The following is a 25,271-nucleotide window of genomic DNA, read 5'->3' on the forward strand; positions in this document are numbered from 1 at the left end:
ATTGTTATCTTTGCGTGTGAAACAAAATGCTATTCGATTATGTGCATCTCTGGTCTGACTCCTGAGGCTAGAATTTGATGAGCTTTAAGCTTGAGATAAAAGTGTTTGTCCTTATCCAAGGTTAAATTTGATAGGGACAAATACTTTTTTTTTACAAAGTTAAATTGCAGAAATAAGATTCGATACTTATACCTTATCAAAGGTTAATAATTTTACTAGTTAGACTAACTGATATCTTCAAAAAATTAATTAGTGGGTAGATCTGATACAACACCATCATATCAATGCTTAATTCATAAATTTTTTAGATGATATTTTAAATCATCAGTCTTTAATAAACTACTAGATAAATGTCCTAAATTATGAGATAATATTTTGGTCCCTCAACCTTTAACAAATGGTTCTAACAAATCACCACCAAACTGATACTTTTACATACATTACAAGCACTAAATCTTTCTAAAGCATTCGACACAACATGGAGGAAGGAACACAATTGACAAGAGAATAACATTGCATGCACTACACATTTCTAAACGAGACATTAGATAATAAAGTCTGATGCTGTATCCACTTGTAGATCAAAATTAGCATTACATATGTACAATATCGTATGAAGAACGGTAGGTTGGTACCCCTGCTTCAGCAGGCTACCTTTTGAATTTTACACACTGATGAAATCTAGAGAGATTGGTCCCTACCTTTTGAATTTTATAAGCATGATGAAATCTAGAGATAGATTGGAAGAGTTCCACTTCTTTCTAAGTCATATGATTCCTGCAGTGTAAAAAGCAAATGACAGTCATAAACCTTGGATTTCAGACCAATACAGGAGAGAACTAAAAGCCTTCCTATTTGGTACTTGTCCCAAAGATTTATAACAGCAAACTAATAGGGTTGTCTGGCAAATAAAAACAGTAAATACAGTTTGATATTCTCAACAAAACCAACCGATGTACCAATGTATTATACAACAAACCAGAACAAAACATAGCTTGCTTTCTAGTTAAGTTTATACTCTCTAGTAATATCATTAAATTCCTGAAGTATTATAACTTAAATTGGAGTTTCTTGTAAATTTCTAATTTGTTCCTGAGGAGTTGCAGAAAGATAGTAGCACAGTCAATCATCAACAAGGGTGGATGGCATATGACTCTCAGAAGAGGTTTTCAAGTGTAGATAAAAAAGGAAAATGAGTGATAGATAACTAACCTGTTTTTCCTAGGATTCAAAACAAACCAAACCACTTATTTTGATTTCATTTCGTATGCTTTGACAGTTCAAGAGCCTACATACAGCTGTGAATTAGGTACTCCAACTCAATAAATCATCTTCTTAAGTTTCTTCATTTAATACCACCTTCCATATTCATACTACTAACTCTAGATCAGAAAAACTTCTTCCTCAAGTTCTTTTAATCAAGACTAACTTCCACCTCCATGTTCAGAACTTTTATAATAACTGAATTAATGAAATTCACACACATAGAAAACTGGTCTAGTGAAATTCAAGTTCATTTCATAATTGAGATAAATAGGATATAAAAAATACAAAACTAACCTTTTATCACTTGTTGTGTCAATGGCTAAAAGCCAAAGCATTAACTTGCATTTATAACCTTCTTTGCTTTCCTCGAGAATTCCCTAATAGAATAACTGTCAGAGAATGTCAATGGGGTGTCTTCATCCATAATATCCTTCTCATAGAAAAGTCTTGTAGGTCTTTGGCTTTCTGGACCATGTCTAGTATTTGTCTGTTCAGTTGTTGGTGCCTCTTCAGGTATATCCCGATACAAATGGTTCAAAATGAAAAGTGCAGTATCCTTATCACGCCAATAATTACTGCAATAAGCAGACCAAATCAGTCCATTGAACACAGGAAAATCTCCAGTCTTCTTTTATTGACAGGTATGAAAGACAACAGTGGGTCATTTGATTGGTTCTTACGTGTGTGACTTTATAGCTGATATGTATGCATGCCGAAATGTTTTATCCTGTAAAATAAAAAACATGTTATTGTCAATCATTGAAGCCTCTACCTGTTCATATTGGTTGATTTATCAATGATCAGTCAGTTAAAAACGACCCTATAGGAGATAGAAGCATAACTAGTAGAAAAATTTGCAAACCAGCAAAACAAATTTCTGAATAACCCATGACACAAATATAGGGAAGTGAAAATTTTCTTTGCAAACTGCAGTATAAATCACCACATAGTAGCATGAAGTCAAGAAACAACCAAAATACTACTGGAGATCCAAACTTTAAGTTCATTTTGATTTTCACTCCAATTAAATTCAAGATGCAATTATCTGATTAGCAAGTGAAAACATAAAAAGCAACCAATAATTGCAACACCAAAGAACACACACATGTGAATAAACAGACAAAAAAACTATTAAGGACATCGAAAGCATTAAAACTAGGGACCATAACACTTTCCCATTTTTATTTTTGTTGGCTGCTTTGAGCAACTCCTATCGTCCTAGAACATAAGTAAAATGGCAATAAGCCCATGTCATCCTGCATTGAATGTATATTACACTATTTATTTAAACTTAATTAAGAATTCTCAAAGGGAAAGATATCACCAAACTTGAAAACTTGCCCTTTCTAGTTTTTAATGTATATATTGATCTTAAAGTATATTCCTTAGGATTCTTCACGCAATTACGAACTGCTTAGGATCCTTTAGGTCATGACTTGCACACTTGACAAATGAAGGAAGTCAAAATTAAAATAAAAAAAAACTGCCAACCAGATTTTAAGTTCAACCATCCCCTGGTTCTGTGGATGAGGCCATGACAACCATAGTTTTATGCAAAAGATGATCAAGCATCTCAGGTCAAAATATCATTCAAAACCTCACATTTTCAGTAAAATAGAATTGATGAGGATGGCAAGATGCAGGCTGATATGAATCAAGAATCTATATTTTGCAGACAGGGACAGATCCAGCATATTTTCTTCCTTGGAAGCAAACATTATGTACAGGGCATTAGCTCCAAAACATGTCATCAGAGAATCCATGCCTTTATTGTTGGAAAATACATATATTTAAGGATTAGAGAAGTAACTAGAAGAACTTCTGAACTATTTTATGCCCTTGATGCCTCAGTTAATTCTATATTTAAATTTATAAATCCAAAATTTGCCTACAAAACACATATGCAGAAAGTTAAAAGAGGCATTGTAACGGATTATATTTGAAGGAGCCCTTATCCCTAAGCGCTGAGCATTATGATTATATTAATTACATCATATATCCGTCAGATCATGGATTAACAAGCAATCAACACCACAATTTACCAATCTTTTGTGTGAATTAAGAAACTAGCAGATTCAAACTAATACATAAAGCACATTATCATAAGGTGCATAAATTTTGTTCTAGAATGATCCAAAGTTTCACCTGACCAAGTAATGGCCTCAAAATCTACTTAGATTAGATTAGAGATCCTAATATCACAATAAAAGTCAATGCTACCAGGACAATGGCATAGTACATCAGTGCAACAATTCTGATGCCATATGATGTATTGATTGGCGAAGTATCATGCAATGCTTAAAAGCAGATATCCTCATGCCAATTCACATACCACATATGTCTGCCTGAGTCTAAAAGATACACAATGCATGACATTAAAACTAATTTAGCGAATATTACTTGTATCCTTAGAACCAAAATCTCAACCTAGTAAAGGTTATTTGAACAATTATTGATAGTGTAGTTTAACATAATTCTTTTGCTTAAGGTTGTGCACTATGTTATAAAGACATATAATCATTTCTCCACCACCAAGAAACTATGATAAAGGACAATTACTGGATTCAATTACATGTACAATGGTTGTAAATTCAGGGACCTACCAGAATATATATAAAAATCCAAAAGATTGATAGACTAAATAAAGTAATCAATATAGGAAAAGTATTCATGAACCAATTACTTCTATAGTGAATGTACAAGAGCTTAGCATATTGGACAGTTAAGCATAACGTATTAGAACTGCATGCAAAAGGAAAAGCATGGATGACTAAGATTTGTCGATACTTACTTGGAGAACATAATCAACACGACCATCTTTGTCACCAGTCAACCTTTCCATCATGATGGAACCATATGATCTTTCTTTTTCTCGAGTTCCATGTGCAGTATCTGCAATGCAAGTTACTGATTCAGACCTTTTTTCCTCTCATTCACGACATGTTAAAACTACTTTAAATATTTTTTAAAAAAGGCATGTCAGCCCTTACCTCCATTCTCATCCTTGTTCTGTAATTGAAACACACTGATGACTTTAACCTATTGAAAAATCAATACAATCTCACATAAGACTTAGCATAGAATATCAAGAACTGAAATGCATTTTCTGGTGCAGCATATTTTGAGTAATCTGATACAATAAGATGATACACCAAAGCCCTTTTTAAAAATGTTGTGTAAATTTTTGATACAGACTCAACCCAGTGAAATCGGAAACAGCAGAAAATCTAATGAGCATTCTTCATAATTGGTGCAGTTCTGTATATTAGTGATGAAACTTACGTAAAAGCTTTAACTAATTGGCAAGCATCGATAAAAGATTTTACTTATTTTATTGAATGTCAAGGAATACCAGGCATTCATATGATCTATAGTTCATTTACAGTCCACTCTACAATTTCACCATGATCCATGAACCATTTGCTGAATGCTTGAAATTATTAATAACAGCAGATGGATTGACTATAAACCTCATGTTACAAACTGTACTGCATATAAACCTCTTGTTTATTGTTAACTCGAATTTTCTCATTTGAAGAACCATGTATAGCTCCAACAGAACTAACAAATGGAGCAGTATTCACTAGTCCTAAGAATAACGGAGATATGAATCAGGACAATGAAATGGTTTTCAGGATAAATATCCAACCCACCCTCAAAGAGTTTATCTGATTCACCATGACTTGAGAATGCACAGCTATTTCTTCAGTGAATTCCTGCATTAAATATCAAGAGGAAAATACAATAGAAAAAAACAGTAGGTTACACCAGCAAGGAACACAAATCTTGTCAGCAGTTACTTTGCATGCATAACTCACCTGAAATCCAATATGCAACCTTTTCCCACCCCTATGGTAGGGAATAATAATAGGTCGCTTGTCAATGAACTCTTTGCAAATAAGCGGTTCTACTCTGCAAAGAAGACAACCTATACTGATGACAGTGTTCCTCACATCAAAAAATATATATTTATATCTCAACACAAATATCATATGGTTGAGGATGTGCTATATCTGTACCCAGATATCAGTCACCCAATCATGATAATACTGTGTGGAAGCTAAAGAAAGACTTGTAGAAAAAGCTATTGGACAAACCTATATGCTACAGGATCAAAAGGATGAAAAATGTTAAACATTTGTCTACATGAAGGAATCTCTTCTGTTATTTTTTCATCTTGCCAATAACCTTGCCCCCTGCCTTGAAGAAAGAAAAGTAATTTCATTATATCTATTGTTAAAGGCAAATGAGCCAAAGAATTTAATAGAAGACTGATGTTATATGAAGATAAGTGGTATCAAAAAATTGAAAGTAACTTTCTGAGGCTCCAAAGACTAAAGAGCACTAAAGTTATGAATAACAGCAGAGCAGTAAACATAATTAAGCCAAACAAGGCCTTGGCAAAAGAACAACAACACGCTGTAATGTCCCAACAGATGAGGCTTTGATGCAATTCTGTCTTTTGCCTTAAATGGATGAAAGGGGCTCTTGAATAAAAGATATATCTAACAGATTAATTGCATATGAAAAACTATTTTTCTGATGTATCAGCATTTTGACACCGACAAAAATAAAAGGTTAGTCTCATAGCTTCAAGTATACATCCAGCAAGCAGAAATATTGAGTAAATACCTCTGTGGAGAATACAAGCATTGATGGAAAAGACATCTTTTGCAATTGAAACAAGTTACAACATAGCAGTGTCCTATTTGTTTATACACCAAAAAAAAAGTTGAGCCGAAAATATCCATGGACAAATTATCTCCAAAAACAACAATGGAATGTAAAGAATCTCTAGAAAAAGAAAGAAGGATCGATGTAATTGCTTCTGGTTTTTAGAAACTACAATTCTATGTTTAGTCTTGCACAACAAGAAGTACTCAAAGGACGTTGTTCATCCCAATTGTGTGATTACACCATCTCATGTGAGAAGAGGTACAAGGCCTTTATCCGTAAAAGTGATTCCTAGTCAGAGTAAGTCTCATACATATACCTAATATTTCTTCTTCCTTTGTGTTAGTCTCAGTTCATTATCACTTTTTGAGAAAAATCAAATTGAATTGGAAGATTTCAAATGACTCATTCTCAATTCCTAACCCAGTTAAATTCTTTAATCTCCTATGAAATCCCTTGCATCTGTTTAGCATCAAGCATGATGTGCAATAAGACTTAAATAGGTTGGCTACATGAATCTTTTGCCTCCGTTAAGTTCTGTAGAAAGCAATATTCTTAGTTGGATTAAGAACATTTATATCTTTAATTATAATATCTAATAAAGTGTTCTCAGATCTCCTACTACTTCTACTCACACCATTTATACTAATTATCTCACTTCTTCTATAGCATATATAAGCCTTCTCTATAAATGTTGCATGTACCAAAATTTAAATGATTCCCCCTTATTATACCAAATTGTTTTATCATTTTAATAACTCCACATATCCACCTCAATATTCTCATCTAAGTGATAAACTTCTTATATATTACTTTTTAACTCAGCAACAGTCAAGTCCGCAAAGCATCCACCCAAGAACTATCTTGTAAAATTTTTCTTTTAGACTAAAAACCATATGGTGATCTCACAAAATCACTCTCCAACTACTTTTGCTCTATGAACAATATATTAATCAATCTCTTCATCTTGTTGAATAATGATCTAAAACTTTTACTTCGTGGAACTTATCATCCATCCAACATAAATATATCCTTGATTCTTCTATCAGTAATACTAAATACATCTCATGTATCCATCTAAGCCTCAAAACTTTTAGTTTCTAAGGTTTGTCTCTTTAAGTTTATAATTAATTCCATTCAAACTCTCATCAATTGAAAGAATGTCAATAACAAATAAAATACACCATGGAGGTCTATGTTGTATATGACTTGCAATTTCGTATATTACCAATGTAAATATTTATGGATTTAAAGTGATCCTTGATGTAATCATATACGAATATAGAACTTGTTAGACACGTCACTATTATCATAGATATAACATCAATATAAATTATGGATACATGTTCTTTTCTAAAAACAACCATAATAAATTCTATGGACTTTATCATACCTTTTTTGATAAATCAATAAAAGCTAATATGCAAATGTTTACTCTTCTCTATATACTTTTCATATATTGTCTTCATAAATAGATTTTGGTATTAATATTTTAAATGGCAAATATTTGATCTTATTTAACCTTCAATCATTCTTTCCAAAAGTTTCATATATCTTAGTTCCTTTATGGTTATAACAACTTTTTATATCTTCCATATTCTTAAAATTGGTACCAAAAAGCACTTCCTCTATTCATCAAGCATCATTTTATGAAAAACGGCAGCTCAAGTTATCCTGCCTCAGTCACAGTGGAAAGCACAAAAGGCAGACAGTCCATCCAGATCTTGAGCTTAAATCTAAAGCTCAGTTTTTAGACAAGCGGAATTGAAACATGAGGACTCAGAGACAAGAGTAGACTCGTTAATAAGCTCGTAAACAAGCTCACTCACAAACCTATGTGCAGACTTCTAGATTCACAAAATGGTTAGTATATCCATAATTACTATTATTATAGTAAAAACAAAAATAAATCTATTTTGCGGTATAAATAATTGTGTTAATGTTTGTGTCTATCTTTCAAAAGAAAGTGTGGACTAGCTTGGCTGATAAAGATTTGACCTCTTCATAGCAGGTCCAGGTATTTGATAAAAGCAAAGTTCAGCTTGGCTTGGCATGACTCGAACCCTACTCATGTACCTCAAAAGTGTTGTTTCTATACACTGGAATATGTTAGTACCATTTTGGCATGGCACATATTCATGTAGTGCTAGTCAAATGCCCCCATGCTGACCATGTACCAACCAATATAGTCCAGGATTGGCATAAAATATGCTGGTGCTACCAGCATCGATAGGCATGGCACTAGCCAGTAGCTTCATGGCACAGTGCATTTTAACTTGTGGAGCAATTCTTGCTGAATATGACCATAAAGGATAAACAAAAAATTTCTAGCAGATCAAGTCAATCTAATAGTTCACAGTTCACACATGAATCATGACCACTGATACAAAAGGAGAGAAGATTTGGTCGAAGAATTGGATCAATATCCTAGTGGGGGAACCATCTGAACCGTCCCCTCAAGATATTTTTTTTCCCAGATGAGAATATGTAAACAGGGTAAACAGCAAATACAATTGTGAAGATTGAAATGTTCAAACTTCAAACCAATGAACCAGGAGTTCAGAAGACCTATAAATAGTATCCACTAAGGTCAAAGGAACATAAAAAGCAGTTCTTACAGAAACTTAGCAGATACATGACAGAAAGAGATAGAATCAAGGTCATAAGAAAACAAAACAAAGGATTTTGATATCATTAGCACAAGGTTTATATACCTACTCCTATCCGGACATTTCGCAGGGCAAGAAAGACACCAAGAGGTGATCCAACAGCAAAGAATGTATCAACCTAACAAAGAAAAGATCACACTTCCAAGGATTAGTAAAGTTGTCAAATAAATAAAAGAGTAAATGCAAATTGGAGATAGGAAGTTTTTACAAATAAACAAATACAGAAGTATCAACCACAGAAAAGGTTGAAGTATAAAAAAAGAAAATACAGCACATGATTATACCATAAAATTAAGCCTAGTGTACTTGACGTAAGGTGTGTAACTCTTTCTTTTGTCATCCTTCCCAGGAGAAGAATTTTCAGAAGACTGATTGATTGATTCAGCCACTTTGTCTGCTTGCAGAATATCAAGGATTAAAAATAGTAAGAAGAATGTTAACTAATGACTTGGTGAAGGTCAGCAAAGCCACACATAACATGAACATATATAGATGATGGATTAACCTTTGCCATGATAAGTTCCACTGGTTCCATCATTCTCACTGTAATGCTTTAAGTAAGTTTTTGGTAGATGAGCATTTTCCAGTTCTGCAATTTTCAATTTGAGGGACTCCACCTGTTGTCATAATTCACCATATCCAGTTATAATACTAGGACATCTTAAAATTGCAGCTTGAATCCTTAGGCACATCTCTACTTAACTACAAGCCAACTGACACTACTGTATGGTGAATTACTATTTATGATATTTAATCATATCAAAGAGATACATACCTCTTCCTCCAACATGGAGATTAATTTGTCTTTATCAACTGTATTTTCAGAAAGAATCCTGAAATCCTTAACGATACCACCTTCAGAATCAACACTTTTGCACAGATTTCCAGTAGAATTATTTGCTTCAGCACAAAAAGTTTCTGAAGGACAATTTACTTCTTCACCAGCTTGTTTAAGGAATGATGTATCGATACACTTATCATTGAAACACAGATGGTCCAGATTATCATATTTCTCATTAGGATATAGCATGCCACCATTATCTGGGAACACCTCTTGCAGATCATTTCTTAGAAAGTCATCTCCATTGCGAGAGAAGGCTCCTGCTTCACCTTCATTAACATTGGGATATATCCGTGACTTGGAACTGTTTTTTACTGTTCCACATGCCAGTGGCTTCGAAGCTGTTATTTTATTTCTGTTATGCTCAGAATTCATGGGGATACTAGATTCAGTTAGCCAATACGAAGGATCAACTTCAGACTCCTGAATATTTATTCCAACACCTTCCAGGGACACTGTATCCATGGAAAAGGGTGCAGAGAAACAATCTTGATGGCAAAGTATATCATAGGATAGTACACTTCCTAATGAGTGACCATATATAGAAACCTGAAAGAGAGTTGTATAATTTTTTATCCTGTGTTAAACATTGCAGTGACTATCAGAATAAGTTTTTTGCTTAGATAAATAAAGATAGTACACAAACCTTCCCATCATAGCCAGGGTTTCGCTTGAGAAACTTTGCATATAATCTGTTTAATTGGTTGGACACCTGAACAATATAGCAAACAATTTATAAGTTAAATAGCTTATCACGAAAACAACCATAGCTAAATCAGCTCAATATCTAGTTCTGAATTCTTGCAGTAATGTACTCTTCATTTCTCATTTAGTACAGTCGGAACAAAAAAGGAAAAAATAAGTCCTCACTTCAGGAACATATGATATCAAATAACTATATCCAATAAAATGATGCACATAAGTTATTCAGATAAAACATCTTAACTTCAATTGCTAACAATAACATTTATGCTCATGTTACTCGGTATAACTTCTTATTAAATTGCATTTTTTTCTATAAATTGCATGTATCAAGAAAACCATTTAGTTGCAATCACTGCAAATTATGTATTGTCATCTCAACATTGCAAGCTAGACATGTTGGACCCTTTTTTAAAATCAAACACAGTAGAAAATTATGAACTACTAACAACTATGCATGAAATATTATATGTGATGAGCACTCTTCTAACAGTGACGTCTTCTTGCTCCTCAAAATCTCTGTTATGTATCAGGGAATAGGATATGTCCAGAATCTCTCTTCCAAAGAAAGTATACCCTAGACATCCAAGAATGCTAGAAACATATATTTACCCCAATATAGCTCAAAATCAAATGCAAATAGTTTTTTACAGCAAACATAAGCAGTAGCATATCCATCTCACTTCATCACGATCTTGAAGTGCGTACTACTAGTGTTGGAAGAAATTACCTACTCAGAGACACAGCTAGATGTAGCAGAGAAGGGATAAAAATGTCTACAGCAGAACAAATTAACTACTTTCAGACTCACTAGCCCATTTAAATCTGAAAAAAATTATCATGAATTTCATATCCTCAACATTCAATCTACGTAAAGAGTTCCCAAAAAATAGAAATTTGACACAAATTGGAACTTCTTTTGAATTCATCGTCTTGTGCTAGCTTAGAAGTGAAGCTGCAGTCTATCCAATACTTTTCTTTGAAAGCCCGCAAAAATAGCTCGAAGGCAGGACAGGCATCAAAGCCAATGGGAATGCAACCTTTCTGAGGGCTTCGAATGCAAAATGATTCAATCAATTTGTTGCAATCACATTTTTCATATGCCCATTCTCAGATCTGAGAATAGCCATCATGCAGAATTAACTGCTTCATCAAAACCATGGCCATAAAAACTTGAGAAAGCTTTCAAAGTTTTCAAATGGGTAGGAAGTTTTCGAAGTGACAATAGCTTATAAGTGTGTGATATCATTATATCGCCATGAGCTTCAACTATAAAGCAAGGTTTGCTGCACCGTCCGAGTCAATATGCTATGAGGCGGTACGTACCGATCTGACTTGCCACCGAGACACGACTCACCCAAGTCCCCGTTGGCACACCCCAGCATACCATGTATTGGTACACCAGTACATACCATACTAATAAATCTCCGAGATGGGTCCGGTATCCGAAATGGCAAACCTTGCTATGAAGTACACAAATTTTGACCAAATTGAACAATCATAATAGAAGATTTTAAGGTTTTGCAGAGAAATGAACAAAAATAGTTCATTGTTAGTATTCATCATGATTCAGATTGTTCCTAGAATAGTCCAATCAATTTTTGTAGCTTTATATGCAACTATTTATCTCTTTAACTGAACACAATATCCAGTATGACTGTCACTCTAGAGCTTGAGTGTTCCTTTTAAAGTTCACACAAAACTCCTGTAAAAGAATTTTGATTGCTTAACCTTTCTAGGATCACCATTCCAGAGTGCAACTAAAATATCATTCAGCACATTAACCTATGATTAGAAGTCCATAGCCTAAAAACATGTATACAAATAGATTAAAAATATCCACCGTGACAGCTTTATAAAATCAATCCTCATGGAACAACACATGCAATAAGAATCACAAATAAATTCGCAGGCACAAATACACAATAATGCTTTTGTGATAATATTCATTTAAGCATTTACCCAAGAGAGCAGCACACTTCACTCAAGGTCCTAGATTATCAAGCAAATAAAATCTGATTGTACTAATAGAGAGAAAACCAAGAAGTGATGGAAGTTCTAGGCAAATTTGTACAAGCATGTATGGTGAATTTTCCTAATCTAGGTCACTCTGACACATCATTGAGAAATACAAAGAGACGGTAAGAAAAGAGAGAAGTATTATGCTAGCAAAAAGATGTACGTATGTATATATTAATAAAGAGAATATCACATACTGAATCGATAATGTCCTGACAATAAATTGGACTCATGTAGTACAGAACATCATGAACTGTTGCACTCAATGTTACTCGTAGACCTCGTACACCATCCAAGGTAATTTTATCAACAGCATGTTCACCACTGAGCTTCAAACCCTTTCTCCACTACAACAAAAATAACTTGAAATCAAGCAAGGATAAACAGAGATCATATATGCAACCTCAATTCACATGTAACAGAAGGAAGAATCTTGAAAGATATTGCTACTTAAAGAACTACTGACATGACAACAACTTGTTCCTTCTAAGTTCTAACTATACACAAAAGGCAAATGCATTTCCAAGAACCAAGATGACCTAAAAATTAAATCAATTAAAATTGTTGTATCAAAGAAAACCACAACAAGATTAATGCATTTAGGATAATGTTTGCCCCAGGAATATAAAAATCACGTATATAAAGATTTCAAGAAGCCAAATTAACATGACTTATTAGGCTCATGGGGAAAAGAAAGCCACAATTTTTAAGTCAAAATCCAGACATTAAATTAAAAAGGATCCAGACAAAATATAAGACCAGGGAGTAAAGGGCCATCATGCAATGCAACCATATGGAAGTTCATTGAATAAAATGATGCAAAAAGAATAGCTAATATAACTCAAGTTGCCACTAAACCAGTATTCAGGGAATCTGACCTTTAAATGATTATCTCGAAGTATCACATAGACAACTTGAAAAAAATACAGCTTTAGGCAGATCTCAACCAAAAACTTATTTTACTAAAAATAAAAAATATATGAAGATTTTCTATCTACAAAAAAGAAAAAAAAAAGAAATTCTGGAAATGGATTGACAAGTCTGAATCAGTTACCTGCTCCTCTTTGCTACAAGTACAGATAACCAAACCTAACTTAAAAATGCAGACCATCTAAAATCCAAGGGCTTCTGATATAGTTTTTTTCTCTCCTAATTAGCGCTACCTAATTTTCTTATGGATGTATAAATACCCAACCGGTATTCCCTCTTTCAAAGAACAGTAAGATCATGATAGCCCATTTTCATGAGAATGGATCAACCCAAAATAATCCAAACACCAACCTTATAAGAAAAGCATAAAATTTACCTGGCAAGGAATAAAAAGAACCCTCTGGGTGCTTCTTTGGTATGGTGTTAAGTGCCTCTCAGCTAGACTTGCTGCTATACGACGAAAATCACCAACATCATCAACCAAATTGGCTTTCTCTAACCTTTGCCCAATACCATGAACCATAAAAACGAGATGACCAACTGGCACCTGTGGAATAAAGAAAAAGTACGTTAAGTAGGCAATGCAGCAAAATCCATTGAGGAAAGCTCACAAGCAGAGAAAATTTGACCACATCAACAGGCCCAACAAAGCAGTTTGAGTGCACATGCTTTGTTATTCTTGATAACATCTTACTGCTACGTGTTCGGAATAAATCTATGCTCATTTGTATTATGTTTTTGAGGAGAGCAAAATTTTACCCCAAAAAACATACAGAGAAATAACACAAGAATTAAGTTGATACTTCTTGTCACTTGATAATTCCAAATATTTGTTTTCTGTCTGCAAATACCACATCTCATATACTGAAGAAGATTGCTTTCTGTACCCTACTTTGCCAAGGAAAAAAGACATGGCAAGATAATGAACCAATGTGATACTTCAGCATTGGGAATACCTTTCAAAAATGATTAATGTCATTTGTTTACTTCCAAATAAGTATCTTATTATCCATACTCATGCAACAAACAAGTTCCAAATGGAAGATTGCCTCACTACAAATTTCATAGTACTAACACAAGCATCTCCTGAAATAGCTTAATAATAGAACAGGATGGTTGATCTTTAAAGTAAAACCTGAGAACAATAATCATCCATTTCCTCCTCTTTCTGCTGGCGAAGCTCATCCTAGTGAAAAAGACCAAAAGGATAGTTATAGTCTAATGGAAGCAAATAATAAACACAATTTTATTTTTGAATAAAAGACCCAAGGACATCAAAAGATCTACTTTCCATTTTCAAGTATTAAAAGTACAAAGACAATTAGTACATCAAAAATAATTTTGATTTGGTACATTTTAGTTGACAGTTGCCACCTAAATAAGCATATTCAACTGACAGAAATTAAATATCAGTTCATACCTCATGCCAATGTAGTGTCGAATAAGTATAATATTTTCAGTACAGTAAGATGTACTATGGCTGTATGGCATACCAATCAAAGAAAAAATTCTGGTGTCACAATACTCCAGTTTGTTTGTCATGCTTTGTACCAATGGTAGGTTAGAATGGTATGAACCCATCAAAACAGTCAGCAACCCCAATTAGGATCAATGACAGTTCGAAATATGCAAGTTTAGAACTTACATATATTTGATATTGTTAAGACCAAGGTATGCAATACCATACCGTACCGGTGTTTCGAGGTTGGCTCGGTATGGTATGGTACCAGTGTATCAAGCGGTACACCAAGGCTTATCGAGCTATTTCCTTTTACTGTAGCATTATAGCACTACTACAGCATATTACTGTAGCACTGTAGCACGGTCTGTTCGGTAGCGGGTGGTCCGCGTACCGGTATGCCGTCGGACCGGTATGTACCGCCCGTACCAGGCGGTACCATTCGAAATTGCATACCATACTTAAGACAAACATATTTAGACTTTGTTCCAAATTCCAATAACTCAATTCATTTTGTTTCCTTATGACAATGCTTGATGTCTGGGTCTTGGGCCTTCTATTTTCTTTTAAATCTCAAGGAAATTTATATGAGTTGCTCCATGTATGCATGAACTTAAAGTGCAACCAACAAGGTAGTGCTTTCTACCTTTTGATAAGTTTTTATTTTTCTTTTTTTGGGCCGGGGGGGTGGATTGATCGTAGCTTGTAGAAACAAGGTACTGCTTTCTAACAGAAGCTTGAAGAAAAAATTTTAACTGCAGATCATACAATTTTGACCAACCTTCATAAACCATTCTCGATTTTCAAATGTTCTCCCACCAAACTCATATTGATGGAAAGGGATCTAGTGGATTATGACAACAATGAAAATGATCTTTGGACAAATATGGACAATCTTCAATGCCAGCACATGATAGTTTTGGGCATAAAATACCATGGCATGTTTCATATTATCACCACCATTATAAATAATTTTCATTCAAATGAAGGGCATCCCATACCAAAAAGTAAAACTCAAAGCCATGACTTTATTTTATTCCAATCAAGCATTACCAAGAATGAAAACTCACTAGATATTCTATAACCAAAAAAAAAAAACTTGAGTTTAAGCAATAAAAGTGTCCAGATGAAATACAACATGGAGTTATTTTAGTTTAGGATGGAGTCTTATAGATTAGGAAAGATTTTTAAGCTAAAGATAGTTTAATTAATAATTGGTGCAAGAAACTGAGTCTTATTATTTCAGGCTTCCATATTTAATAGATGGAACTATTAGCTGATTATTTTATATGAGTGTAAGTTTAAAAAAAAAAGCTTCAACTTTTTCTTCCATGTTCAGAGCCCTATATGAAGTAAAAAAGTATAGTCCAGTTGTAAGTTATAGTAGGAAGTAGGAACAACCATTCTAGAAGGAATTTATGTGTTTGATAAATCCTAGCTTCCACCCAATCATCCTTTCCCTTTTGGTCTCTCTATATTTCTTCACTTTATCTTCTCATAACCTATTTCTTTCTCTCAATCTTTCTTATGCTGTAATTTGGCTGAATCAGCAGAACTGTTTCCATTGAAAGACAAATAGGCCTTAAATTCTTCTGGATTTGTTCCCCAAAACATCCGTAAACCAAATACAGAGAACAGACCCTCTTTTCCATGCTATTTAGTACATGAGCAGCCATCAAAGCAGGGCTTTTAAAGCCAATTTTAATAACTAAAGAACTGGTACATTACCAGTAACCAGGTGGTAAACCAACATGTGCCATCCAATATAATCTAATAAAATAATAGAAAATAACAAAATGAATGCATGTGATAGATTGATACCAGTGCTTGGCCGGGCATTAGTACCTGTCAATATTTATCGGTCTGACAGGTATTTATTATTCTCCTCTAACCTTAGGGGCTGAATTGCAAGAAACAAAGAAGAGTTACCAGTTCTCAGTAGGCTCATACGTGGTGCTAGGCTCACAAGTGACTTGGGATTCTCAAACTTAAGTGGTGGCTTTTAGTCAATTACATGAAGAGTATGATGGTGAGAGAAATTAAATCAACTCAAGGCACAAAAATCTTAGTGTTCTATGCAGCAAGCTTTAATAAGTAGCATCATTAAGATATATGGATAGAATAACAATTTTAATCAGTTTCTATAAAAATGTGAGAAAAAAATGTTTCATGCTGACATGACTAACCTGAGTTGGCTTCACAGATCCAGAAGGGGAGAAACCACGTCTTAGTTTAACCACATTTCCACTTCCAAAAGGAAAACCAGAGCTGCCAAAGGCTAACCACGCTTCCCAAGTATCATCCTCTCCTGTGAAAAGGGCATGTAGTCCCTATCCAGTAAACTTCTTTTAGAGACTGTATCTAAATATCATGGTTGTCAACCAACTCATGATCATTAAATATCCATACCACAGTTGTGCCTTGCAAATCAATACGAGCAGCAAATTGACCTGAAGGTTGAAATGTACGTCGATGCCAGACCTGAATGCAGCCAGAATTCAAATGAGTAGGGATTGTCCAGAGGCCCAAGATGATAACTAAGCTACTACATAACAATCCAACCCCGAAAAGAAAAGAACAACGTTTGCACCATGAAATTGTAAAAAAGAAATGAACGAAAATGTAACAGTTATACAACATTCCCAAAAGCCCATTGCATCAACTTCTAATACTAGAAGATGCTTAAAATGTTCTTTTGAAAGATAACCAACGAATTCTGAATGTCCAGACTCCAGACCAATAGATGATCCAACTATAATGATGTATAAATTACTAAACAAAGACTGTACTACAGGCTCAGATCCCATCCTATTAAATGATTATGTCTCTACTAATAAATTTCATTCAGAAGCATTGATAATTATAAAGTAGATAGAAGAAAGCTAATAGAATTCAGATATCTTATGATCTGAAAGCTTATAGAACAAGCTTGTAATTGTATAAAGTAAATGTGTGTAAATCAGCTTTTGTGAGCTCATCTAATGGTGAGTTTACAAGGACATTAAAAGCAGGAGATAGAAATTCTAGTGTAGCAAGGAACCAACTAGTGAAGATTGCACAATAGAATTCCTACTCGACAACGGTACGCTAACTCCAGTTGTTCTGCAACATCTTCACGGAGGGGAAGCCAATCAACTCCACCTTTACGAGCAAACCAGTGACCTCTTAACACACGCCTGTTCTCACCACTCCAATACACAGGGAAACAATGTCGCTTAATTAAATCTACCTGTCACAAAATAAATTATGATAATGAGTTCCTTGCTCAGTTTGACAGAAGTTTGTACATTTTATAATCATAAGAAAATATTAAAGAACATTCAAAATTTTATACAGTGATGGTGTACATATCAATACAGGTTAACAAACGGGTTACAGAAAACTGAATCCATTTAGTCTTCACTTCCTTGAACAGAACAGAACAAAAAAATGTACTATTCAATCAAGGTTATAAGATCTCTAAAAGCATAGAATATAACACAATAAGACTGTCAAAAGTCTACCACAAGCAAACAAGGAAAAAATAAGGTCTGAACCATAAGGGCAGTGCTGTAATCCCATTAAGTTCACATAGACTGAAAGCAATCAACTGTTTCTTAGAGTTGGACACTGCCATATTTTGCTGATCTTGATATCTAGCACTCTAGAGTTGGATAATGCCATACACAATCAGTTAGGTCACCCAAGAAAAATACAAGGAAATACAAAAAAAAAAACAAGGGTCTTCCACTGGTTCTCTACAACCTTGTCTACCATGGCTAATTAGACAAATTTGCTCCTTGTTCAGACATACATCAGAACATTCCAACAAGACATCAGACAAATATATACCCCAAACAATCCCATAAAGCTCTAAGCTTGGCAAGACATCAAAAAATTATCATGAAAAAACAAGCATAACCAAAACATGAAAATGGTCGTATTTTCTAAGAGATAAGCAAAAAACCAGAGAATCTCCTTTAAGTAGGTAAAAAATTACATAAATTTGAAAGAATATCAAAACATATACTTGGAAGAATAAATGAACATTATTGCACAAGTAGGCCACAACCGCATAGCAATGATAACCAAACCAGTATTGACAAATAGGCCACAGTAGCACAACTATCATAACCAAACCAGTCAATAACCCTTCCAAACCTCATTTCCCTGTATTATTGATTGGACCAGTGGGTTAATTCGTTGAACCATAGGTTTAATATAATAGTATTATTCTATTTAAGCTATTAAAATTTACTCCTTTCTAGTTCCTTCTTTCCTTCTTTCTTTTAGTTGTTTTTGCCTCTTTTTGTCTCTTTCTTTTCTAGTTCAGTTCTCTTTCCTATTTTTCCGTATTTTTTCTTCCTTGCCTTTCTCCTCTTCTGCTTACTTCTCGACAGCCCTTCTCTTCTTCAGCAATGAGCATCAAAATGGACCAAGCAAAAGGTGTAGCTAAAATGAAAAATATGTAACAAAGAGTTTAAGTGGGAAACAGCAACGACAATGAAATTTAATTGTGTTCTTCCCTTGTTATCCTTTCTTCTTTTCTTCTTGTTCTCCTTCTTTCCCGAAGATCGGACTTAAGTGGGAGATGATGATAATGATTTATGGCAAAGGAAGGAGCTAACAATAATGAACCAAGCGTAAATCAGCAATGGCATGACCGAGATGGCATTTGTCAGATTGTTTTCACATGATTTAGAGTTGGATGATCAAAGAGATTGGGTATTATCCAACATAAATATTGGTACAGGTTTTTTATGCAGCTTATGGAAAGAGCACATAAGTTGAGTTAGGTTTCGCTAGTTTTCATGCTAAACTAGTTTGAACTGAACTAAATGGGCTGATGTCTGATTCATAATGAATGAATCATTCGTTATGAATCATTCATTCAAATCAAACCAACCAATCCAATCCAATATCATAATTTATAACTATGTGAAATGCCTAGGTCGTAAACCAGTCTTGGCATACATACGCAAAGCTCACCCAGACCACCATATGCATAAATGTACAAGTATATAAATCCATATGCACAAAAAAAAATATATATATATATATGTATATTAACATATATGAACATATGTTTAAATGTGCAATATATTCAATTGTGCATTACTCGATCTGATGTAATAATTTTACTCTTATATTTGCATATATTTACTTATGCAACATGTAATTTACTATCCAGCACTCTTGAATATCTTGATGGAACTTCCTCAACAACCAAGATACATATAACTGTTAGTCTGTCAATAACAGTATGAAACTATCAAATTGGTTATGTACCTCAAATAAAAATGAAGAAATTGACTTCTATTAAAGTTTGTTTCCTTCTATTGCTGAGGCAGCAGTCCAATTTGACAACTATGCCCAACATCTAAATGATAGATATAAACTACTTCAAGAGATATTTCAACAACCAGTGTCTGCCACCAAGATATAGCTAATCATAGAAATTACCAAAGTGGACATCAATATTAATATGCAAGGGTGCCATCACCATCGACGGTCTTATTATGCAAGGTATAGAAAATGTCTATAACAAAGTTCTTCACAGAAAAAAAATCATTTGCCATCTGGAATCACAAAAAATAAAGCTCACATGACAAGGAAAACACTAGATGTCAAAAGTGGCAAAGAAAGTACCTCATAAAGACCACCTTTTACAGGGACACCAACTCTCTCTTCCTCCACTATGTACAGTTCATCACAAGTCACATGTAGTCCACGTGGACCCTCACTGCACTCCGCATATTCTTTCCACCAATATGCAAGTAACTCTTCCTCCCTCTGCATTTCATTTTTTTAAACACTTCAAGGACATGAATAATGAACTAAAAGTAACAGAATTTATTTTAGAACAACATATAAAAGATGTTTCAAACAATGTATGCACATAATTGATGTAAAAGTGACCATAATGATTCATTTGTGACAATAACCTTCATTATAAAACTTCTAATATGAACAATTAAAATACAACATTAAAAAAAAATTGATGTCAAACAATCAATCAGTAAACAAACACCACAGTTTATATAAATTAGCAAAAACACTGATAAAATGAAATTGTATAAATCTGGTAAAGCATTACTTACAGATAAACAACACAGGAAGTATTCAGGCACAACATTGTAATCTTGCATGTTATTTTTAGGAAAAAAGTGATAGAAAGGGAGGCTTGACATCCAAAAATATATAACTTCGCCACCATATTTATGATAATGTAGCATAGATAAATTATTTACTAGGCATTATACTTATGTGTAATAAAATTGCTTTTTGGAATCCTATACTCCATTTTTACAGTTTGATATATAAGTCAACTCAGATCATGGTAGAGTACGCCTTTCAGCTTGTTTGAAGTACAAGAAGTAGGGTTAGTTGGATCATCGTAAATTATGCAACTCACTAATACCTACATCCCTTGTTACATTAAGGCCTCTTAGTCTGATTAAGTCAATGGTTGTACACTTGTACATTTAAAGTTAAAAACAATGACAGTAGAACCTGAAAGATCAAAATGTGGCATTATTTTTAGTAGTGTTTATACTCCAGTATAAGAATTCCTATTATGAAAGTATGCTTTTTTTATAACTTATAATGAAAATAAGAAGAGCAAATATGTAACGGATGCCAATATCAACAATCCAGATAGGTGAGCTGGAACATAGAAGTATTGTGAATTTGTAGCAGAGTGATCTTTTTGAGCAGAGGTGATCTTTTTGACAAGCAGATCACTAAAGCTCTTAACTCTAAAAATGACAATGTCTGAAGAGATCCATTTAGGAGAACAAAGTGATACATAAGCATAATTGAAACTTTTGAACAACCTGTCCAATTTTTAACTTCCTTTTGTTTTCACTCAGATGCTTAAGTTAACCCATTCGCAACACCTGATCCTAGCTCACAACACTCCTTCCCAAACAAAAAAAAAAAATCAAGCATTAAACAATGTAATCCATTAGTCAAACCAGTATAAGGCTTCGATCAGATGTTTTAATGCTTTATCATAACAATTCAGTTAGTTATTTGATAAAATAATATTGCTCCAATCAGCCAAGCATCATGGCCTGACATGCCCAAAAGTGGTTTAAAGATCTGATTTGATCTGGATCAAGCAACAACCTTATCTGGAACAAATTCGATAAGTGGTCTAAAAGGTACTTGAACCTTATTTGCTTAGTCCTCATTTCACATCTCTTTTTGTTGCATGTCCATGTATTTACTGATAAAAAGATGGGATACAACTTGCATTTTAAATAAAAAACTCAATATACCTCATGACGAACAAAACCAATGATATATGCAAATATGACACCTAAGTTGATATTTGGAGAAAACATGCATGAGGTAATTGTGTACCTAGAAAGGTATTAGGACCACAAGTTTTAATTGCCAGTATTACTAACCTGTAAGAAAGAAGCCTCCAGTGCAAGAGAGTCTCTCATGCTGAATCGAAAATAATCACTTTTGCCAACTATCTCTGTACAAGGAACTGAAGATGCCAGCTCTGTAAAGGAAAGGAGACAAACAACTCCGTGAGATAGAATACACATGGAATGCAGCTTCAACTGAATGCTGTAACATTACACTGACTGACATATTTCATGTGAAAAATAGCATAATCTACCAAACAATACATAATCTGGAAGAAAGAGATTATCATTAAATACCATAACTCTATTCCCTTATATCGTCCCTTGTATCTAACTTCCATATAAGGATGATAATCCTTAAACCACTGTTGTTTGTTCTTTCTTGATCACAATCAATAAATTCACTAGTAAACTTGTAAGCAGTGATCAAGACCTGAATTTTAGTTTTTGTTTCATGTGAACATGAAAAAGAAAGAAAGGATCAAAAGTAAAAAATGGTTCAGATATATTGCAAGGTCTTGGGCTCGAATCCCACCTTCGTCACTTATCCTTTGCAACAAAACAAAATTCAGATGTTTTTTTTTTTAAATGGAAAAGCATTTCAACATCGATCCTCAAACCAACAAGAATGCTTGTCACAGAACTTATATATGTTGCTTGAGGATAAGATTTATAGGACTAAAGAAACACATGTTCTTGCCAACTTGAACAGCCAAGCTCGACAGTATATGCAGGTCAATGTCAATTAGGCAAAGATATGTTCTTAATAGTTGTTGGGCTTGCAAATTGTGCTACTGTAGTTATGTTACTGATAAATGCAAACACGTAATAAGTAAATGAATTAGTTACAACAATTCACACAAAAGAAGAAAATAGTGACTGACCCTTTTCTGCAAGAGGCACTTTGCAGAAGTACCAACGAATGTCTTCCCCATCAGATGGGCTCCTTGTGTGTGCAAGATACTTCTGATGACCCTTACATTGTTCAATTGCATCCTCCAATCTGGCAATGTTGGATGGCGTGTTCTTTAACAGGTCAGGTGATGCCTCCTCCCCCTGATTAAAATCAGTCACGCCGGAGAATGAAGGCACAGCTTCATCTTGACATTCTCTAACAGTATTTACTTCAGGACTTGCCATTGCAAAGTTTTAGATCAACACCAGGAGCAAAGGTCTGGATCGTGGTTAGTATCCTACAATCTAGCAGAAAATGAGGTCACAAAAGGGATATAAGTTATGCCAGAACAATTCAGATTTGTGTAAATGAATTAGACGCATTTAATGAAGCACCAGCTAACTGAACGAAAGAAAGAATTTGGCAATTCTATGAACTGAACAAACTAAAAAGCGATACAAGCCCCATTTCGATGAAAAAACAATTAGTGAAAGCAAAAGCAAACCCCCAAATGGGCACAAATGAGGGGGAAAAAAACCTAGAAAATCACAAAAGGAGAGGGAAAAAAAAGAAGAAAAAGGAAAACCCCTATCTTAAACCTGCCCAATCGATAACCTCCAGCTTCACGTACAGAGATCCTTCGTGCAAGCATCCACGATCATACAATTGGCGGAAAGAATTCCCCAAAAACAAGATAGAAAAAAGAAGACATATGCATATATAGCCAAAATAAGAACAATTAACACAAAGGTATCCAATGTTAGAGAGAAAGAGAACTTACGGGGCGATCACCAACCTGGAGCAGATCGCCCGGGCAAACGGAAATGGAGTCGGGTGCGTGAGGGGAGAAAAGACGCGATACGTGGGACGGGAGAGGGAATCGGCGAGGGATTAGGGTTTCGAATGATGGAAGAAAGGGAATCGGTGGAGGAGGAAGAGGCAGAGGAGCAGCGAGCGGCGGCGTGGAGATGGAACGGGAGAAGACTGGGAGTTGGTGGGGAGAAAGAAAGGGGCGGTTGTGGACCAAACCCGAGCGGGCCCGACTCACCATTTGAAACCAAGCCGAGGCAAAAAGGAATCATGAGGTCGCTTCCCAGGCGGTGGAAGGGACGCGGGAGGGTGGTGGCAACACGTGCTTCGCTCGTGCTTGTGGAGAAGCGTATCAGCTAGAAATACAATTAATTCTAAATATATACAACAAAGATGTCAATTTTCAATTATTTGGGACCTGTCATACGGTTATTCTTTCGTCGTTTAATTAAACAGTCATATTCTTAGTTTAATTTAGAATATTTAATTTTTATTCTACAAAATATTTTGGGTAATTCCTTTATGACGCCTGCAACCTTACTTTTTTTTTCCTTCAAAATGTCCCTTTTTTTGCATGCAAAACGCTCCTATTTTAAGTTTTTTCTTGCAAAGCCTCACTAATTGCCAAAATAATAAAAATATCCTTAACAACCAAACTGTCTTTTTCTTCCTATTCATTTTCAAACTAATATTGAACCAACACATTCTTGGAATAAAAAATAGTCATTTTAAAATTTTATAAATTTTATTTTTTTAAAAAAAATATTAAAGTTGAGTTAAACTGTTTTGGAGGAGGATCACATTGTTTGTGAATATGAAATAAAAACAATATAACTCATGTCTTCAAAAATTCTTTTGGATCTTGAAGTTTGGAAATCTTCTATAATAATATTTAAGTGGATTTTATCCATTGGGATGGTAAATTCACCGTAAATTGGGTAAGACTAAAAATAGTCTAATTTCATACTTGTAAATGGCCGAAATAAAAATATGTATTTAAAAGCTTAAAATTAGAAAAATGATCATTTAGACCACTGTAAATTATTTTATATGCTTTGTGAAAATTTAAGAATTTTAGAATTAATGTTTATTATTTATTGGTTTATTTAATGACCTTAATATTATTCGTATAAAATATAGATATAATATCATTGTGTTATATTTTCCTTAATATTCAATTATATGAATTTATTTTAGTTTTCAAAATTTTTGCAATAATTTTGTGTTTAATTTTTGTATTTGTTTATAATCAATCCATATTCCTATTAATCTAGGAGTGGTCTAATGTTAAGTTAAAACAGGGAAAGAAGAAGAATATAAATGATAGTTGAGGATACTTTTGCTCAACTCAAAAAATAGAGGTTCCAATTGCAAAAAATAAAAATGGAAACATAATAACATGCTTTTTTCAGGGAATTTATGCAAATCTTTTTTGGTCTCCCATGTCCTTAGCATATATTCATACTATTTTAAATGATTCTTTTTTATTTTGTCTATTTTCCAAACTACTGGTCTATTATTCAGATCCTTCATAAAGTATCTTTAATATATATCTATTTTATTTAATTGACATATCATTTTCAGATTTTTCTTATATATGTAATGGAATTATGAAAACTTAACTCAAATTTTTAATTCGAAAGAA

General features: G+C 34.0%; 1 protein-coding gene across 4 annotated transcripts; it reads right to left on the bottom strand.

Annotated features, from left to right (window-relative positions):
- Window positions 1-549: 549 nt before the first annotated feature.
- On the bottom strand, window positions 550-23,854 carry LOC135596175 (phospholipase SGR2-like). 4 transcript variants are annotated; one of them, XM_065088118.1, is made up of 23 exons: window positions 23,613-23,854; window positions 22,806-23,121; window positions 21,955-22,055; window positions 20,189-20,332; window positions 17,634-17,789; window positions 16,970-17,041; window positions 16,747-16,890; window positions 14,237-14,287; window positions 13,478-13,648; window positions 12,369-12,518; window positions 10,097-10,162; window positions 9,385-9,999; window positions 9,115-9,226; window positions 8,894-9,003; window positions 8,655-8,727; window positions 5,364-5,466; window positions 5,085-5,178; window positions 4,920-4,982; window positions 4,257-4,305; window positions 4,058-4,158; window positions 1,947-1,993; window positions 1,561-1,841; window positions 550-777 (listed from the first exon to the last, which is right to left on the bottom strand). In XM_065088118.1, the coding sequence occupies exons 2-22, from the start codon at window positions 23,059-23,061 to the stop codon at window positions 1,601-1,603; spliced, it is 2,919 nt and encodes a 972-aa protein (XP_064944190.1). In that variant the 5' UTR covers window positions 23,062-23,121; window positions 23,613-23,854; the 3' UTR covers window positions 550-777; window positions 1,561-1,600. The 4 variants fall into 4 exon arrangements, with proteins under 4 accessions (XP_064944190.1, XP_064944199.1, XP_064944184.1 ...); XM_065088127.1 differs by having other exon boundaries at window positions 22,806-23,114; window positions 23,598-23,854; XM_065088112.1 differs by having other exon boundaries at window positions 23,598-23,854.
- Between the last annotated feature and the right edge of the window lie 1,417 nt (window positions 23,855-25,271).

The sequence above is a fragment of the Musa acuminata genome, chromosome BXJ1-2, assembly GCF_036884655.1.
Source record: "Musa acuminata AAA Group cultivar baxijiao chromosome BXJ1-2, Cavendish_Baxijiao_AAA, whole genome shotgun sequence".
Lineage (NCBI taxonomy): Eukaryota > Viridiplantae > Streptophyta > Magnoliopsida > Zingiberales > Musaceae > Musa > Musa acuminata.

Excerpts from the sequence above, each read along its gene's own strand:
- LOC135596175 (XM_065088118.1), bottom strand. The coding sequence starts at position 23,061 with ATGGCAAGTCCTGAAGTAAATACTGTTAGAGAATGTCAAGATGAAGCT. Across the intron at positions 17,042-17,633 it reads AGTTAGCGTACCGTTGTCGA|GTCTGGCATCGACGTACATT; the intron begins GTAGGAATTCTA and ends GGCTGCATTCAG. Across the intron at positions 5,467-8,654 it reads AAATGTCCGGATAGGAGTAG|GCAGGGGGCAAGGTTATTGG; the intron begins GTATATAAACCT and ends TCTTTCTTCAAG.